The 19,954-nt window shown below is 54.1% G+C and overlaps 2 protein-coding genes across 10 annotated transcripts in view; one reads left to right on the forward strand and one right to left on the reverse strand.

Moving 5' to 3' along the window:
- ANOS1 (anosmin 1) overlaps positions 1-2,170 on the forward strand; it is a 254,317-nt gene extending 252,147 nt beyond the window's left edge. For both annotated transcript variants that reach the window (XM_054695862.1, XM_037512734.1), the window contains one exon: positions 598-2,170. In XM_054695862.1, the coding sequence (XP_054551837.1) occupies positions 598-656 (59 nt within the window). In that variant the 3' untranslated portion in view covers positions 657-2,170. The remainder of the gene's footprint in view (positions 1-597) is intronic.
- A 3,134-nt stretch (positions 2,171-5,304) lies between these two features.
- The window catches only part of STS (steroid sulfatase), a 375,016-nt gene continuing 360,366 nt past the window's right edge, over positions 5,305-19,954 (reverse strand). For 3 of the 8 annotated variants that reach the window (XR_008552053.1, XR_008552052.1, XR_008552061.1), the window contains 6 exons: positions 19,260-19,766; positions 17,362-18,014; positions 16,774-16,955; positions 11,837-12,708; positions 10,544-10,669; positions 5,305-7,792 (listed from right to left, as the gene is read on the reverse strand). The gene's annotated coding sequence lies outside the window, so the exon portion shown is untranslated. The other 5 variants (XR_008552055.1, XR_008552056.1, XR_008552054.1 and 2 more) reach the window with 5 other exon arrangements.

A 19,954-nucleotide genomic window follows, 5' to 3' on the forward strand; every position in this document is an offset into this window, starting at 1 on the left:
TCCCACGAGTTTTCCTCTTCACGATCGGACCCAAATCAGTCTGCAGCCTTTACTGCGACCTCAAGTGAAAAACAATTATTTGTCACCCGCTGTTTCAGGATGAGGAGCTGCTTTGTTTTTATTTTAAACCGTTATTTATTTATGCATAGAAGAGCAGGCCAGGGGGGCGGGGTGAGAGACGCCCCAGAGACAGAGTGGGGAGCAGAACAGGTGCATCTACTGAAACCCACTTCAGATTCTGGGAGACCGGGGTGGGGGGGCCTATTTGCCCCAGTGCATTTTTTCTGCTTAGCATGAGAAGCCAGACGTGACCCCCCGGGGGGCTTGATGTTGGCCGGGGCTGCGAACTCTCCCCAGTCACTGTCTGCTGCACACACGGATTGAAGTTTCAACCTTTTTTGCGGGGCTCGAAGGGCTCTGACTGGCTTATGAGGTCGTCAGCTTGCAGACGGGCCCCCCGGTTCCTGCAGCTTGGCGGTCTTAGGGGGGACACACGGGACAGCAGAATGGGATTGAGGCCCGTGGCTGTGTCCTCTCATCCGAGCCGGGGCGTGGGGGGCTGTGGGAACCCCATGGCTGACACCCGTCTCTCCCTAGGACCCCACTTCAAGCACCACCCCCCGCATCACTACAAGCCTGCTCCGGAGAGGTACTGACGGGCCCGCGGGCGCCGGCCAGCGGGGTGTCCGTCTCCAAGGACCACGCATGCTCTTGCGGCCACTGGAGGGCCCTCCCAGAGGTGACCACGTCCCCCGCGGGGAACCCAGCCCTGGGCTGAGCCGGGCAGAGGCGCCCCGTCCCTCCAAGCTGCCCACTCAGCCCCAGGCCCCCCTCCGGCTCTGCTGGGCCCCGTGGCCTGCGGCGTGGGGGCCACCTGGGCCTGCAGAAGCAGGAGCTCGAGCCGGCGGGTCTGGCAAAGGCGCCGCCGAGCCACAAAGAGGCCGGGCTCATGGGGCAAAGGTGTTTGGTCCCTTGCTTGCCGTTGTGCGCCAGGACCGCCCGGAGCATCCTGCGGCTTCAGGCGCTGCGTGTTCAGAGCGTTCGGAACACGGTCATCACCTTGGTTTCTAGTGGACGCTTCATCCCCCAGACACACCCTTTCATCGCAGCCCTGTGCACCCCCGTGCACCCTCAGACACAGCGGAGCCGGGTCCGTGACCGGCTTTTCCCCAGCGGACGCCTTGGAGGACAGACAGCTCCGTCCCGGGGGCCTGCAGCGCGCTCGGCCCCAGCGCCGCTCCCGACTCGCTGTCTGTGGACGTGTTTTCTGAGCGTGGCCCACAGCCGCGGGCACCCTCGGGCCCCTTTTGAGTCTAGAAATTCATGAACCATTTGCTTAAAATGAAAACACCCCAACTATCGAGGGTTTTCAGGCTGTTGGTGGGACTTGCTTGTTAAAAATCAGCTCGGGCGTGGTAACGTGACAGTGTGGCTTGAGAGCCGATTCCTCAGCCTGGATTATGCATTTTGGGGGCGAGGGCAGGACAGCGCCTTCCTGGGGAGCACCCCCGAGTCTCAGCAAATACCCTCAGCGCTTCCCTCACGCGCTGCCGTCCTGCCCTCCTGCCCAGCGTCGCGTGTCCAGGGCCGAGCGTCTCGGAAATGAAGACGCGTCGTCGCCGGCACGTTTATGTTTCACCTTAATTGTCACGTTTGTGCCAACACACTTTTATGCACCGGTGGGGAGTTGAACGTGCGGGGTGTGTGCACAGAGGAAGACGCTATTAAATTATTGTATGTGCTTCATTTTATAAAATCCGTTTCTTTTGTCCGGGCAGCAGACCTGAAGTGAGGATTTGTAGTTGGGAGAAACGTTCTGCGACTGATCCCTCCCCCCAAAAAACCCCAAGACGCTCTTAGCGTCTAATTTGGCAAAAAATACAATCATTTTAATTTCATTCTTGCATTAGGAAGGCCGTTCCCTGCTCCATAAGAAACCTGAGCTGCTTCTAGGATCTTCCGTGAGCAACAGTCGTGAGCTGAGCACACATACAATTGCGATGCTTTGAATTTTCACGTGGGCGTGCCCCAGAGGGTGGGGGACCTGTGCTTCCCCCCAAATTATAGTCTTGGTGGCTAATTTTTGGATATGTGTATTGACAGGAGGGGTGTGGCTCTGACATCAGAAAATAGGGCCGGTGTCAGTCTTTAGTCTTTCCAAGGCGGAGCTCGGCAGAGTCGGGCAGCCGTGCAGCGCAGGCGGCGCTCACGCTCGGCCCAGCCTGGCCTGTCCGCCGCCCGAGTCCTCCGGCCGCGTCCCTTTCTACCCGGAGCCCGGCCGTGACTTTGTAAGGAATAAGCCCCCGGCCCCCGGCCCCAACACCCCTGTTCAGACGCCTCTCTGGACGCCTCTGCCCGCATCCCGCGAGCACAGACGTTGGTCCCGGCCGTGGCTCGGTGCCCCGCGTGCGGGGGCCTCGGGATGGCAAAACTCACTCCCCGCCCCGTGGCCGTGGCCAGTCTCTCCCGACCCCCGGGTGCCAACTTGGGCGTCGCCGGCAGGGCGCGGCGGCCAGGCAGCCCTTGCCTGTGCTTTGAAGTTCACTGCAGGCCAAGGCGCTCTGCGCGGCGGCCCCGTCTGTCTGTTGCATGAGGAGCCCGGGCTGCCCGCGGCGAGCGCTGGCCGTGCTCACCCCGCAGAGGGACTCGCGCGTCCCGTGTCCCTCTGTCCTCACTCCCGAGGCAGGACGCGGCCGACGTCTCCCCCACGGCCCGTAGCATCGCGTCCCGGAGGGCGGCCCTTTCTAGTCGATATTTATTTATCTGTGTAATAAAAAGAAGCTCGGTGTGTGTCTGTCGTGTTGTCTAGAGAGAAGGCATCTTGTGAAAAACACAAAAACCTGTTTTGTAAAAAAAAAACGATTGTAAATAGGCTGACACTCCGCGACGCGTCACCCTCGGGTTGGACTTTGTACAGGCGGTTCCGTAATAAAACACCCTTGGCGCTGCCTGCGGCGTGGACGCGTCGTGCACCTGCTGAGTGAGGGGAAAACGGCTTTTTTTTCCCCGGAAGAAGGGAAACGAACACGCGAAGCCCCGGCTGTCCTGGTCCGTCTGGGCGGACTCCGGGGCCTGGGAATTCAGCCCGACCACGCGGCCTGCGGGGTCCTGCGGCCTGGGGGGCTCCCGTGTCCACCCCGCCCCAGCCGTGGCCCGAGGACGTGGGCAGGACGCGGTGTCCGCAAGCCGCCCGGGGACCCCCACCCACGGCTTCTCCGGGAGGGGGCGCTCCTGGTAATGGGCTTGTGGCCTGTGTGCGCTCTTGGGGGGCCCCTGGGGGGGTTTATTCTGGGAAACAGGAAGTGATGAGTGACGTGGAGTCCGGACGAGGACACGGACGGCCGCGTGTGTCCCGGAGCCGGGCCCGGGGGGCGGGTGGGGTGCCGGCACCCCAGGGCACACACCTGTGTGCGGGGTGGGGTCCCCCCCGCCCGGCTCCACCAGCCCCCCGACTCTGCCAGGTGGGAGCAGGCGGGACGGGAGCCAAGGTCGCCCCGGAAACGGCTTCAGCCTGGAGCCACCCACAGGCCAGGACCCTGCCCCGCCCGGTGACTGGCGGCCAGGAGAAGGTCAGGGCGGCCATGAGAAGGTCAAGAGTGGCCATGAGAAGGTCAAGGGCGGCCATGAGAAGGTCAATGGTGGCCATGAAGTCAAGGGCAGCCATGAGAAGGTCAAGGGCGGCCATGAGAAGGTCAAGGGTGGCGTCTGTGGCTGGACAGCTTGGGGGCGGTCCTGAGTATCTTGGGGGGCCGTCCTGAGCATCTTGGGGGGGTCTGTTCTGAGCATCCGGGGGTCCTATTCTGAACATCGTGGGGGGCCCATTCTAAGCATCTTGGGGAGCCCATTCTCAACATCTTGGGGGGCCTGTTCTCATCTTGGGAGCCCATCTGAGCATCTTGGGGTGTCTGCTTTGGACATCTTGGGGTGCCTGCCATGAGCATCTTGGGGAGTCTGTTGTGAACATCTGGGGGGGCTCTGGGACATGTGGGGGCCCCATGGGATCATCTCCCAAGACCACAGCACAGTGCCATGGCAGGCCCCCCGCTAAGCCACACCCACTGAGCGGCGGAGACACCCACACACCTGCGGGCACTCAGCGCGTCTCCCAGTTCAACGTGTCCATCATGTGAGCGTTAGTAGTGGGGTCCTCCCAGCACCCCGTTAGCAGAGGCGGGCACGCAGAGTGCACCCCGCTGTTTCCATGAGCAGGGATGCCCAGCGTTGGCACCCCTATGCCCCTATTGCACCCCTTCATGCACACGCCAGCTGGGAATCGGGGTGCAGACAGGGGGCTGCACCCTGTATCTCCTATGAGGCTTAGGAGCCTGTAAAGGGCTCAGAGTTCACCGAGAGGTCAAATCTAATTGGTCGGGGTCATGGAGAGGTCAAATCTTATTGGCCGGGGTCACGCAGGGGCCATTGGGTTCACGGAGAGGTCAGTGAGCGTTTTTCAGACTTCGGTGAATTCTGAGTCAGTTTTCCTAGTCACTGGGGTCACGCAGCGGTCAGTGGGTTCACCCAGAGGTCAAGCCTAATTGCCGGGGTCACGCAGAGGTCAGTCCTGACGGGGAGCAGCTTCTCCGGGAGGGGGCGCTCCTGGTAATGGGCTTGTGGCCCGTGTGCGCTTTTGGGGGGCCCCTGGGGGGTTTTATTCTGGGAAACGGGAAGTGATGAGTGACGTGGAGTCCGGACGAGGACACGGACGGCCGCGTGTGTCCCGGAGCCAGGCCCGGGGGGCGGGTGGGGTGCCGGCACCCCAGGGCACACACCTGTGTGCGGGGCGGGGTCCCCCCTGCCCGGCTCCACCCCAGCCCCCCGACTCTGCCAGGTGGGAGCAGGCGGGACGGGAGCCAAGGTCGCCCCAGAAACGGCTTCGGCTTGGAGCGACCCTGCCCCGCCCGGTGCCTGGCGGCCATGAGGTGGTCAAGGGCGGCCATGAGACGGTCAAGGGCGGCCATGAGACGGTCAAGGGCGGCCATGAGAAGGTCAAGGGCGGCCATGAGAAGGTCAAGGGCGGCCATGAGAAGGTCAAGGGCCTCTGGCGGGTTTTATTCTGGAAAACGGGAAATAAAAACGGGAAATAAGGGGACACTTCAGTGAGGGGATGTCAGACGTGTGACGTGCAGATCAGCCTCTCCTGGGATGCTCCCACACGGAGCGTTTATGTCTTCATGAGCGGGGACACCGCACGCCGCTGCTCACGGACTTGATTTCAAAGCTCTTCCTTAGAAATCTAACAAAAATGAGTATTTGGACAAATAGTCATCGGAAATTTGCAGGTAGCAAACAGATTAAATTGTCAATTTTATTTATTTTGAAGGAAAGCGACAGCCAATGAATTTTTGAGTCCAAAGACCTTTATTTTATGTTTCAGCTTAAGTGAGTTTAGCAGTCTGGGCCATGTAGCTGTTAAAAAAAAATAAATTAATTGTCGTTAATATTTTATTAAAGACGGCTATTTTATTTTTGAAGATATATGTATGCACACAAGAAGTGGGGTGCAGGCCAGAGGTGTGGGGAGGGGGTGAGAGGACTCCCCAGAGACAGAGTGGGGAGTAGAACAGGTGGATCCACTCGAACCCACTGCTGAGGGGAGCAGCGGGCGAGGCGGGAGGGGTCTGCTGCGCCCCGTGGGTAACGCCCTGGCCGGCTGGGGATGAATCAGGCCCCAGCAGCTGGCGCCAGCTTGACAGTGCTGTCTTGAACCCCTGCGCCCCCAGGGAGGCCCATAAAGAGGGCTACCTGAATAAGGAAAAAAAAGAGAGCAGGAGGGTGGAGATACGCTGGTGACACATCGGACGTTGTCTGTCCTCCCCAAAGCCGCTGAGCACAAACAGGCGGCAGCGGGAACCACTGTGTGCAGGTTCGGGGGCTCCCTGGCAGCTGGGCTCCGCCCTCCATGCCCCAGACTCCGCAGGGGGGTGGCAGGAGATGGTGCCCCAAAGGCCCACCCCCGGCTCCACCCCCACGAAGGGTCAGCGTCCGGCCTGGGAGCCGCCCACACTGACCCGCTAACACCTGCCCCGCCCGGAAGTCTGGGCCGAACCCCAGGAGCACGGGAGAAGCAGAATCCCAAAGAACCGAGGAATAAAGAAATGACGGGCACAAAACAAGGTTTAGGAGAAGCGGGAGCCAGGACGCGAGGCCTCTCGGTCCAAGCGCCAGCGCCCCGAGCACCCCGAGCGCCTCACTTTTATGGATACAGAGCAACCCCCCTCCGGGTGAGCCACGGGATCCCTCTTGGCCTGTGGCCTGGTCCTGGCGCACGTTCACTGCCGAGGTTCTGGTGATCGGGGAGCCTCCACTCCCCTCTCGGGCTGAGCTTTGCTGACACAGGACAGGACATCGTGGTCTGGACACGGCCACTCGGCCAGGCCCGTGCTGCCCAGTGCTCCCGCCCCCCGACATTCCCCCAGGCCCAGCCCCGCAAGCCTTAGGGGTCCCCAGCACCTCCGGAAGGAGAGAACTGCAACCCGGGGTGCACAGCAGTAGCGGGAAAGCTGGAACGGCCTCGGGGGCTTGGGGCTGGGCAACACCAGGCTCCTTACTGGGAGAAGTGGATTCCGGGTTAACAAGCTCGAACTGCCCCGTCCCTGGTGCTCTGGAAAGGGACCTGATGATTCTGTCCTTGCCGGCCGGAAGCCCAAAACCCCAGCTCTCAAACAACTGCCCACAGTGTCTTAAAACAATGGCCTGTGGCCCGGTCCAGAGGTCTGTGACCCTGCTCAAAGGTCGGTGACCCCGTTCAAGGGGTGAGGTATCCCGAGTTCTCTGCAGGGTCCCCCTGTCCTGTTCCCCCCCAGTTCCCCCCAGCAGGCATTCGAGGCCCAGCCCCGAGCACAAAACCAACTTTGTCCACCTCCGCTCTGCACCCGCCAGCCTCCTGCAGGAGGGCCCGAGGCCAAAGCCGGCAATTATCCAGCTGCTGACAGCCCGGCACCTGTAAGGAGGCAGGACGCGCTGGGGCAGCAGCATCCAGCCTGGCAGCGGCCTGGAGGCCAGCGGCACCCCGCCGCGGAACATGAGCTCAGCTTAAATCAACAGGCGGCCCCCTGAAAGCGCAGCCGAGAACTTGGGGTGTGCTCTCCATGGAGACCAAGGCCTGCCCGCCGTCTCCGGGACGTCGCGGGAGGAATCCTTTGCACGGGCTTTTCTTGACGGCCATAGGAAATCGTTTGTGCGGCTGCCTTTTGGCTGGGAAGTGGTCCTGCCGCCCCCTCCCGCCCACAGAGCACTGGGACCTGGCTCCACCAAGTTCTCTTGATGTCTGTCCAAACCCCAGAGACGCGGAAGCTCCAGTTTCAGAAACAAAGCCGGGCTTGGGGGCTCCGAGGGGGCTTCCGCGCTATTCTCACTCAGTGTCTACTGTGTCCTCAGGCTACACTCCCCGACCTGGGGGCAGCCCCCTGGAGCCCCTCACGGGGAGGGAGTGGGGGATGCAAATGAGGCCTCTGATGGCAAATGCACAGGAATTCAAGCCTGCGGGCCCGGGCCTCCCGGAAGGCAGGCGATTGTCCGCATGTAAATGGCACAGCAGCTTCCACGGGGCCACCCAGGCTAGGCTGAAGCCAGAGCTGGGAGCTGCCTCCAGCGATCATTCCCCAGCCTGGGAGAAAGTCCGTCTGTGCCTGTCGGTGGCTGCTTTCAGCGTTCCCGGCACCGTGATGCACTCCCTTTAACACGCCTCGAAACGCATGGTCTTGCAGGTTTTTCTTGACAACAGACGGCATTCGAGAAGAATATCTGAGTGGCTTCTCTTTCCCCCACCTTCATGGTCCTGGAAATTCTGATACTGGAGAAGAATCAACCTCTAGGTAATACTGTCGACTTGAAACTCCCCCCACCCCCCAACATCTCATATCCCTTGTCCCCCGCCCCCCTCCCTCTTAACCTCAGAGCCTTCCTGGCATGAAAGTGTTTCATTTCTATCCAATCGTCCATGTAAATATCCAGCATGTGTTTTTAGCCCCCTGACCTACTTTGCTACACACAATTCCCTCCATCTTCAAAGTGGCTGCAGCTCATCCTTTTGAAGGCTGCGTAATACTCCCCGCTGTGGATACACCACATCTTCTTGACCCAATTTTTCATGTCCTCCCCGTTGTAGATAACGACCCTGTGAATATTGCGGGGCATGCAGGAACTGTTTCTTAATGGGACTTGATAAAGAATTAAGAATGAGAGAGACCAGTGCCCTTTCTATGTGGAAATCGTACCACGGGACTGTGATTCTGACTCTAATCAAGGAAGCCAGAGATAGTGAGAAAGACAGAAAAATCACTTCGAGGTCCAGTTAGAGGTGAAGGGACGCTGCAGGGGAACCACAAGGGTTGATGACCCTTTACCTGTCCTTGTACTGTTTGTGAATTAGTCTCTCTCTCTCTCTCTCTCTCTCTCTCTCTCCCCCACACACACACACACTAAATTTGCAGTGGCTTGAGCAACATCACATTAAAAGCAAGAGGAACAGAAGAGCAGTTCTGGCATGGACAGTTTGTTCAATAAATGGTGCTGGGAAAACTGGACCTCCACATGCAAAAGAATGAAACTGCAACAGGGTGGTCCCCAGGAAAGGGGGAGGTTCCCTGCCCCACCCAAGGGAGGGTGGAGCTGAGCAGGAAGAGGAGAAGCTGCAGAAGAGACTGAGGAAGGAAGCAGGATGGAGCCAGGAGACCTGGAGGAGGCGCATGGAGCCTAGAGACACGTGAAGAAACTGCGCTTGTCTTTTGGTCGTGGACTGGGTGACACAGATGTGGGTGAGACCCGTGGGGAGGTGACAATGGCAGCTTTTATCTTGATGTTGATTTTGCTCTTTTCCTTCCGGGCTTGTCCAGTTGTTTGTGACCCTTTTCTGTGGGTCCCCACTGGAAGATGCTTTAGACTTGTAGCAGGCTTTGGGGCCTTGTTCTGGGCCAATCCCATTTGGATGGACTTTTACCCACGAGGGGACGGGTAACTTTGGGCGCTTCATTTAGAAACTAGATTCTTTGCCTTACCTGTATTGTTTCCTAGTTTTATTAAAGTTCCTTTTCATTAAAGTCTCCTATGTTTTGTGTTGATGCGGCAGATGGCAGAACCCATTTAGAATAGGCAGGTTTGCGGGGTTTGGGCTGACCCTTTTCCCTGTCCTATAACAAAACTAGGCCACTACCTCTCACCATGCACGAAAATCAACTCAAAACAGATGAAAGAACTGGACATAAGACCTGAAACCATAAAATATATAGAAGAAAATACAGGTAAAACACTACAAGACAGACATCGCAGTAACATCTTTAAAGACTCGTCACCCCAAGCAGTGAGAGTGAAGGTAAAGGTAAACACCTGGGATTACATCAAGCTGAAAAGCTTCTGTACAGCCAAAGAGACATTAACCAAAACAGAAAGACACCCCACTGACTGGGAAAAAATCTTTGCACTCCAGTCAACGGATAAGGGGCTGATCACAAAGATATACAAAGAACTCACAGGGCTCAACAAAAACAAAATAAACAATCCAGTCGAGAAATGGGCAGAAGGTCTCAAAAGACATTTCTCCGAAGAGGAAATGCAAACGACCAACAGGCATATGAAAAAATGTTCAACATCCCTTATCATCAGGAAAATGCAAATCAAAACCACACCGAGACACCACCTTACACCAGTGAGAATGGCACATAGCAAAAAAAAAAAAACAAGCAACAAGCAACAACAAGTGTTGGCGAGGATGTGGAGAAAAAGGAACTCTCCTGCACTGCTGGTGGGAGTGCAAACTGGCCCAACCACTATGGAGAGCTGTGTGGAGGCTCTTCAGTCTACTAAAAATGGAGCTACCATATGACCTGGCAATTCCACTCCTAGGGATCTACCCAAAGGACACAAAATCAGTGATTCAAAAGAGCACCTGCACCCCTATATTTATGGCAGCCCTATTTACAATAGGCAACACCTGGAAACAGATGGATCAAGAAGATGTGGTACATATACACCATGGAATATTACTCAGCAATCAAAAAAGATAAACTCATGCGATTCGCAGCAACATGGATGGAGCTGGAAGGAATGATGCTCAGTAAGATAAGCCAGAAGGAAAAAGAAAAAAATATCGGATGGTTTCACTTATAGCAGGAATATAGGGGAACCCAATAAGACATCAGTGTAAAAAAAATAATAAAAGTACAAACCACAACCAAGCAAAATCAGACAATTGTAAACCAGCGACATCGTGCAGGGGAGGAGGAGGCAGAGGGATTGGAGGGAGGGCGGGAGGAGCACAGGGGGCTGTGGTGATGGTGCACGGGTGCCTTGGGGAAGGAAATTCTATGGGGACTCCACCTGAGAGAGTGGGGGAAGCAAATATTGTCTAAAAAAATGTAAAAACATTGATAAATGTTAAAATTTTTAAAAAATTTAAAAAAAGAAAACAAAAAAACAAAATACTGGTTCTGGGAAAGATACATTCTGTCCCCGCCAGTGACGTGTATTCAGGTGTTACCTGCATGTCCCGGGAACTACCTTTGCATTCACTGCTTAACACAAAATGAGAGCAAAACCATCTCCATACCTGTGTGAGGGAAGGATGTGACCTTTGTCACTCATCAGCATCAATCCAAGGGGGGTTTATCTCCGTATTTGCACAGCCATGTCTCCAGTAGAAATCAATCCTAGTTCGCTCTTCCCCAGCAAGTGCCTGGTTGAAATAAAGTCACTTGATACTGGAAACAATGATGGGAACAGACACGCCCGCCCCACCCAGCACGGGGCTGGGCATGCGTGCAAGGTGCATGCACAGTCCACTAGCTCTGATGAACGGGGACGCTAGGCCCTGACTCGTTTCTCCCCCAGAGGTGAGCATATCAAGGCAGCGTCACTGCACGCTATTACTCAGAACCCCCATATTCGCGTCACCCCCTCCCCCGCAGGGTCCAAGGGCTGCTGGATTTGTGCCTCCACCAGGAGCAGCACAGGGTGCCGGCCCTGGCAGGGAAGTGCCAGCAGCTCCAGTGGGGACACGTGTCTGGGGGTGTCACCTAAGACGGTTTGGGGGGGAGAGTGGGGTAATTCCAGTGGTTGTGCTGTAGGCAATCTTTCTCAATCAAACTGGTGTTATTTAATCTTCATCAAGGGCAATACCTTTGCATCCAAATAGCCATCCAGCTCCGTGGATGTGATAGAGGGCACCAAGGAAGGAGCACTAAAACTGGCCAAGGACATGCCCAAATAGTTTACTGGCCACTGTCTGAATCCTCCACCCACACACACAATCGTAAGACTGCTCAGGCTCAGAAAACAACAGTGGATTTATTTAACAAACCAGGGAAGCAAAGAGTCACCGAGGCCTCGAACAGTCGTTTATCCTCACCTGAGGCCGTGTCCAGTGGCGTCCTCAAACCACCGAGGGCTGCAGTGTGTGGGCCAGACAACAGGCCGGGATCCAACTCACGAGCACAGCAGGAGACACAACAGGAGATGCTCGTGGAGCCACTGAGATGCCCCAGCACAGCACCCGGCATGCCACATTCAAAACAGCAGGTGCAGGACCTTCCTGGTGGCGCCGGGGCTGAGTCTCAGCACTATGAAGCTGTCCACAGCCACTGTGACCTGAGTTGGATCCCCTGCCAGGGAGCTACCCACACGGTGCAGCAGACCTCTCCTGTCTCCCCGCTGCTCCCCTCAGCAGTGGATTTCAGTGGCTCCGCCTGTTCTGCTCCCTCTGTCTCTGGTGAATCCTCTCACCCCCTGCACCTCTGGCCTGCACCCCAGAACTTGTATGCATAAGTAAATACAATAAATATTTTTTAAAAACCCCAGCAGCTTCAGCGGCATAACAAACGACCCGACAAACGGCCACACTCACAGCCCAGTGAAGTGCCGGCTCCGGTCCCGGGTCTCTGCCTTCCCTCCAGCTGTAACATCAGCAAAACGGCAACAATTTTAGTTGCTCAGCTCCATGCAAAGCCTCCAAACTGCTCCTCTCTGAGGTTGGCGGCCGGAGGCCTCGCCCCGTCCTTCAGAGGCCGCAACAGCCTTTCGTAAGGTCTGCGTGGTGGACGCCGGAAGGGCTGACCCCAGACGCTGCCTCTGCAGTCCTGTATGTTTCTCATCACTCTCCTCCCCACCTGCACCCTGTCCGCATTCCTCCTGGGGCTCTCCAGCCTCACCAGCACCGCCCTCCAGGGGGCGCCACCTCTAACAGCCCTGGGCTTCAGCTACTGCTGCAGGTGGAGGCCCCTTGGAGCCGAGGACTTGCCTGGGATGACTTGTCAGTAGACTTCATCTTGCCTCGACCTCCTTGGTCACCTACCCTACGTCTCTGCATCATCTCAGTGAAACTTGTGGTCAAAGCAAACTCGGGACAGGTTCTGGCAGGAGGAAGGTGTGCCCCCTGGGTCCTCCAAGGCCCGGTTTTCGGTAGGAGCTGTGCTTAGGGCTGCAGTGTCTGTGAACAGACTTGTTTCTCCATTTCATAAGACACATGAATGCACCTCAGTTCTGAGGCAACGCAGCCTCCGGCAGCTACCTGATGGCAGTGAGCAAGCAGGAACGGTGCCTTGGGGGTCAGCCACACTGGCTGGGCATGGGAGGCAGCCTCAGACTCTAAGAGCACGTCTGTCGCAAGGCCGTATGGCTTCCATCCAGATCCAACCTCAGGCCATCATTAATCAAACAAAGACCGCCTGCCTCGTCTTCCGTGTGCAGAGCCTCAGCACGCATTGTCAACGCTGCATTCTGTAAGAGACAGAACCATAAATGCCCTTCTGTGTGCAAGAAGTAGTGTTTATCTGAAATCATTTGCACATCTAGGTCTTTTTTCTGACAAGCGAAGGCATTTTTAAATATTGCATTATCGGAGAGTCCCTGTTTACATTTTGTTCTTTTTCATCTCAAGCGGTGGCACTAGGACTGCATGTCAAAGCCAAACAATAAAAGTTACCAAATGCACGTGGAATCTCGTGGGGTGAATTTTAGAGAGGAAAACACATACAGATTCACAGAGGGAGGGCCACGTATCTCAAATAGCTTTTGGAGAAACAGACCTGCGGGGAATGATGACAGAACCTGTCAGTGGCCCTAACTAACCTACACTCAGCAAGGGACATTAATTGAAGATTAATAAAGCTTTGATTTATATTTCACTAGCTGTCGCTTGAAATCCGCCAGGGAGCTGGTGCTGGGGTAGGAGTTGTAGCAGCCATTTTTAGCTTCATCCGCATTCCTTGAAAAGACCGTATTAAAAGTATTCTTTCAGCAAGTGCTTCATGCTCTTTTTCATTACCACAGACCTAATAATCTTTGTGTGAAGCCAGCCTGCAAGGCTCACCAGGGCCACAGAAAGAACAGCATGCCCAGAGGGGTTTCCAAACCTCATGTCTTGCCAGGGAGTATTTCAGGAAGAAGGAATTATTTTTTGGACAAAATAGGGGTTTAAAAAATATCCGTATATATGAATTTCATATTAGTTCAAGCTAAAGGAATCCATAGTTGGTCGGAACTTTAGTAGTTGTGTGTTTTTTATGTATGTACAAAAATGGTCTGTAAATATATGACCTTGTTGATTTACAAAATCCAGAATTATTTAAGGAAAAAAAAAAAACCCTTTTGTTCATGGGGGAAAAAAACGGTCATGAATCAAGGATTCAGTCTAAAGTTATTTCCAGCAAAAAGCAAACAATATTCATGACCTTGAGGTGTCACAATGCAAAGAATCACGTGAGCAATTGAGAAGGGAGAGGAGCGTGTGCAACCCCAGAAGGAAAGATTTATCATCAAGACTCTACAGACACAGCCCGTCTACCGTCCAAGGCCAAAGGCATCTTTTCTTAAAAGACAATCCCGCGGACTGAAAGGACCGTCTACACCACGCGAAGCACCATTTTAAAGCAACACTAGCCAAGGAACAAAGACACCAACTCCAAATTGGTGCTACCCTCCAACGGGACTGGGCGAAGACGAGGAAAAGAGGGCCAAGGTCTTCCCACCGCCAAACAATGGGTGGATGAAGGGCCTGGAGTCTGCAGGGCAGGCTTCCCCCAACCAAATGCAAAGGAAATATGTTTATGGCAGAGAATGAAAGCAGCAGCCAGGAGGGCATGGACGCGCGCTCAGCCCTGTTACAAGATGGCCGCCCTGACGTCACCAATGGGAGGCGCCATCTTGTTTTCGCATGGCGGCTCAGGCTCGGTTCCCGGAAGTATTTCCACAGGAGGGTTTACAGGCCGGTAGGCGACCCAGTTTGGGGGCGAGCAGGGCGCTGGGTGTGCTCTGTTCTCTGCCTCTCCCGTCACCCCATCTTCTTCGGTCACCCCATCCATCTTCATGTCCACCTGGCCCTGGGTGTGGCGGGAGGGGCCAAGGAAGGGCGCTGGTGGCCACAAAGCGAGCGTTTTGCGCGTCCTGTCTGCGTTTCTGGGCTGGGAGTTGAGCGCGTTTTCTCGGCTGCTCACTTCTTGTCTTTCCCTCCTCTGGTCAGGACACAAGCTACTTGGAATTGTACCAGGTTCCTCGACTGATTTTGAAGAGCTCTTTTTTTCATTCTCTCAACCAGGAATAGCTGCTGAGGACCAGGCTTTTTCCTTCTAGGCAAGCATGGGGCTCCTGAATGTATATTTAATATGCATGTTTATAAACATATATGCTCTATAGGACTATGATTACACATGAACGTACCAGAAAAATAGATACTATTGTGTAGACATACATGCAGATACGATTGAGAAGAGAAAAACCGGATGTTTGTATATAATATAGATTATGACATGCTTGCACATGCTTTAGGCTGTACTTGTGAATGAAACGTGTTCTTTCTAATCCTGTAAAATTCCCATTCCATAACATTCTGTTACAGATGACACTTTTTGTCTCCCTGGTTTGTCTCAAACTTTTCATACCTTGGCTTTTCTCAGTTGTTTAGGAAGCATCTGCAAGCTAAACATTTCTGTGACCTAAAAATCTATAAAGTAGCTACTTAACCCTTTGGCTTTTGCATTTGAGGCGGAACTTGCACAGCAATGTTGAAGACGGCGGGGAAGCCGAGTGAGCCTGGCCGTGCTGACTTTGGGAGAAACAGCAGGAGGCTTCCTCCTCCCTGTATGATGCTCTTGCTTGGGAAGAGCATCCTTGGGTGTGGTTTTCCCCTAGTTCTAGCTTCCGCGGACTCTCCTCAGAAGAACCCACTTCATTTATCAAAGGCCCCGCATCGCCTGCCACCTACACATACAAACAGCCGCCTTTCTCCTTGAACATGTCCTTACAATAAAAGATCTTTACGTATCCTGGCGTGCCGGATGAAAACAATCGCTCGTCCTCATGAGAGCTTTGGATTCTGTTGGCTGATCAGCTCCAACTTTTGCATCAAGTCATGCACACAAATCATGTACACAATTCTATATTTTTTCAATCATTTTATACCTTAACGCATGTCAGTGTTAAAAGGATGCTAATGTCAGGAAACTGGGTGGTTTCCCAGCTTTTTCTGTAACCGAGGAAAGTTTACATTTCACAAAAATGACTTCTATTTAGAGCGCAAATTGACTTCAGCTGTACAACCATCTGGACCTGGTGTGTATTATTTTTTCACCTCGCGTCTCCTTAAATCACCTTTTCAATACCTTTGCTGATGATGTCAGTGTTCCGCCTCTCTGGGAAGCAAGTCTGGATACCTTTCCAGAAGATCAACCATCCTCTCTTCAATGCTCCAATGAACGGTCACACAGGTGCACAAAACATGCTCTTAAAATTCATTTCGTCTCTGTTTTTATTCATTCCTTTTTTGCTTCATGCTTGTTTTCCCTAATCTAACTTTGGGAATAAACAAGTATTCAACGTAGTCTCAGTTTCAAGAAATAATGTTAGGCTCTATTTACAACTGCTAATATTTATACTGTTTCTCTAATTCCTACTTTTATCTCTACTTTTTGTTACCATCACACCCCAAGCAAACCGCCCATATTCAAGTCTTTCTCTCCACCTGCTCCCCAGGTAGACACACACCCTCCCCCGATGACCTCCCCATGCCACGTAATTGAAAATAAAATTTTCTTTTCTGCTATCTTAATGTCTAGAGGCAGGTAATTCCCTTACTTAATTTGCCAGTGTAGGCAGATCTGGAATGTTCTTGTAACACGTTTTTTGGTGAATTTAACATCTGCTTTATAATTCAGATCGCAGGTCCTAGTCTTGAACCAAGAGACATGCTGTGAGCAAAAAGACGTCTCCCAATCTGTTCTGGATGCATCTGCAAAGGTGGCCACCTCTTGCTTTAGCCTGAGAAAGCTTTTCAAAGCAAAAGCTTCTCCCCAGGGCCCCCAAAGACAATAAGCCCTGGAGTCCAGGCTTATTTAGAACCTGACATTCTCTGCTCAGTAGCGCGATCTCTGTTTTCAGAGAAACCGCACATGGACAATTTGACACACCCTGTGCACGCCAGACACCGTGGCCTGCTTCTGGGAGGAAGACAGCAGGTGGACACAGGAAGACAGCAGGTGGACAGCAGGTCAGAGACAACAGGTGGACACACGTGCTGCTGCGGCCAGCCCAGCTACCTGGCAGTGGACTTGGACGCAGCCTCCATGCGTCACACTGCTGTCGTCCATTCCCGAACGTAATCCCTTCTGGAGCTGCTCAACAGCGGGTTAGGGCTGCTGCTGTCCCGGAGCTTACCGGAGGCCGGGGAAGGAGCCCGCCGTCTCCTGCACAGGACCCTCCTGCAGCTCGGAGCCCGGGATGCATGAGCTGCCCTCAGAGATGAACTGCTCAGGAAGGAAGCGGGTCCAAATTGAGGTGAAACCCACTTACCCATCTGGTCTTTCTCAAGCACTCGGGAGGGTGGAGGGCCTCTCCACTTAACCACGCACGCCTCTCAGGGTATCTGCTCGGGGTGACGATGAGGCTTCCGAGATTCTTCACCCACAGTGCTTTTGTCGACAGGCTCACCTCGGTGTCAAAACGTGCACTCGACACAGTCGCTCATGGATTCCCTGAAAAAACACTCCCTGTGGTCAGCCTCGCTCTTTGGGGCCACATACACACACGTCACTCCAAGCATTTTGCTCATTCAGCCAACAGTTTCCCCCCGGGCTGTGCTTATGCAGACAGAGCGAACCCTCTCCTTCCAGAAGCTCCAGTGGTGCGACCTCCAGCGCCACGTGTCTGAACGCGCTCCAGGTAGGTGTGAATAAAGCCACTGTTTTAATTTCTTTTATTTGGTTAAAAAAAAGTATATAAAGCCAGAGAACAAAGTTCTGCGTTTTCTCTAAAGCAGTGTAGTCTAACGCAAGGCTGGTGGTTTTTTAATATGGGGGAGAAGGACTATGATTTTTAAGCAAAACCTGTTTGGGGGCGGCACCTTTTTGCTCCCCGACAAAGCAGCATTACCCAACTCACCTACAGATCTTGTTTGCTGCTGCCGATGACTGATCTGGGGGTGACATCATTTTCTTTATTTGCTCAGCATTATCGTAGCCATCTCTCCACAACCGATGATGGAAGCAGAGTTTGGCTGCGTGACCACAACTTGCCTGAGGCGGTTGGGCAAAGTCTGGCTGTGCAAAAAAATAAACGGCATGGGGTGTGCAGGCTGCTGGAGCCCAGGGCAAAGGTGGCAGAGTGCACGGAAGCAAAGGGAAACCAGCACTTCTGAGGCCAAGGGGGCACAGAGAAAGGCCGGCCAGGGCTCCCTGCACCCCTGCTCTGGGCCTCTGGCTGCACTGGGCACCGGGTCCTTCTCGGTCCAGCGAGGCCGTGAGCCGTCTCTGCTGACCCCGGCCTCTCACGCGCCTGGTGATGGAGATGCTGTCGGGCCCTGATTTCCTTAACTCTGTCTTTTTGGGAAAAGGCTGATGCAGGGGCCGAGTTCAGGGGCGCAGTCCTGCATATTTTAAGCGTGCATATTCCATAACCCCCGGCGCCCTCCAGTGAGTCACACGTTAATTTTGCACGCTCTCACTTTTGGAAAAGCCCAGGGCAGTAGATGATCTTCTCCAAGCACCGCGGAAATGAAAGTCAGGCGGACAGAAACCGAATCTGCGTCGTCTTCCCTTTGGAAAGTAGAAGGACAACATTAGCCTGAATTGCACTGAAATGCTCGAGTTAAAATATTAACATTTTCCACTTAAAATGAAATCGAATAACGGATAGGAAAGTAATGCATCCATCGGCGGCTCCGGAGCGTGAACGGTGAAATACAGTGAGCCTTTGTCTCTGTGACGGGGCTCAAAAGTCAGGATCGTCTCCAGATAGAAAGATTTCAGACATGCAAATATTTGATGAATCTCGAGTCTGTCATCGTGACTGTGTGGTTGCTGGGCCAATCTTGTTGAAAACCTCCGGGACCGGATTTTAGACCTTTTTAGTCTAATGCTCCTTGTCGTGCCCGGACAGGAACTTCCTCGCGCAGACGACGATACGGCGCGGACGGTGCAGTGTTAGAAATAAAACGAGGTGGTTTTTCATATTATGTTCTCTACACACGCCCGCGTTTTTTCTCACTTATGTTGACTTAAACCTCTCGCAGCTGACGGCCACAACCTACTGCCAAGCGCTCACATTTTCGACACCCCAACAGGCAGGAGGTAACAGCACCGGGGCTGCTGAATTTGCATAGAGCCCCAGGCTCTGAGGATGCTAGAAAAACAATGACGCAAAGAATACGCTTCCCGTATTATTTAAAGGCGTTGAAATGATTCTGTCTAGAAGACACGATCCACGTTGGCAATGGGCTGCTAACTGGAATAATATCCCTGAAATTCTCTCCACTCTTGCATATGGGAGTTGCAACCGCCCTGTTCCAGACAGAACACCCCCTGCCTCCCTTCCTTCATGGAGACCGAAGGAGAGGTCTCCCCAACATGTCTAGGTAGGTCTCCCCAAAACTGTCCCTTAGACATGTGTGTTATTCCCGGCTGAGTTCAACGGAAGCCCTGGAGCCTCTGGAGGCGCGCTGACCGCTTCCTACGCTACCCAGAAGACTGAAAATTTGGGAGATGACCCAGAACCAGGGTTTTCAGCAGAAATAACCTTTCTGTGGGAGAAACTGTCCTGTCCGGCAGGCAAACAACTAATCGCAGAGCATCTGGGTGGCCAGGGAGGGAGCTCCCCTCTGTGTGTGATGCCAACGCCCGTTAGGGGATTCCCTGCTTGGGATATAAACCCCCATCTGCCCCACTGCCTCTGGGACGCCCCCCGGGTAGGTGACCCTTACATGTAACTAATTAATGTGTTTCTTCTCCTAACCTGACAGGCGAGAGGGACGGGAGGGGCGGGTAACTCTCCCCCAAACTTACCTTCAGGCCTTGTGCAGGGCTGTCCCGCTGGGTGTGGCTGGATGCAGGCTGAGGTTCCCAGGAAGGCGACTCTCAAGTGCTGGGCTCACGTTCTGGGATCAAGCCCCAAGGAGCCGCCTCTCCTCTGCTTCTTCTTACTTGTCTGCCTTAATTAAGTGACTCTGTGTGTTCCCTACGGGGAGCCAGCGGCAGGACTCCCCGAGAGTGACCAGTATCCTCAGCTTTCACCAGCGACGTGCTGTAGGCGCCGAGAGCAGTTTGCCAGCAGGGGCTTGGTGGTCAGCAAGTGGACACCAAAGGCCAGCTGGCCCTGGGACACTCCTGGGTTTGCATGAAAACTTTTGTTCCCATGTTGTATTGAAAACCGTCAGATGAGGCCGAGGACATCTGTCCTGCGGGCACTGCCTTGGGCAGAGACTCGCAGTCAGCTTAGACCCTTGCTCCGGATCCTTGTGAGTGTATCCCGTGGAGGGGCTGCCGCGCACACGTGCCAGCGTGAAAGGGTCCCTTAAAAAAAAAAAAAAAAGAAATATTTGTGTCATCGGTTGGGATGCAAAGAAAACCACCCCCTCTGGCTTCTTCCAGGCTGCAATAACCAGGCATCACGACGCACTGGTACCGGAAAAAAAGGATCGGGTGGTTCATCATGACAGTGCTTCGTCCTGCAGACACAGGCCAGGCCGCAGGACCAAGCC

This window comes from Talpa occidentalis, unplaced genomic scaffold, assembly GCF_014898055.3.
Source record: "Talpa occidentalis isolate TD23 unplaced genomic scaffold, MPIMG_talOcc4v2.1 talOcc4.15, whole genome shotgun sequence".
Taxonomy (NCBI): Eukaryota; Metazoa; Chordata; class Mammalia; order Eulipotyphla; family Talpidae; genus Talpa; species Talpa occidentalis.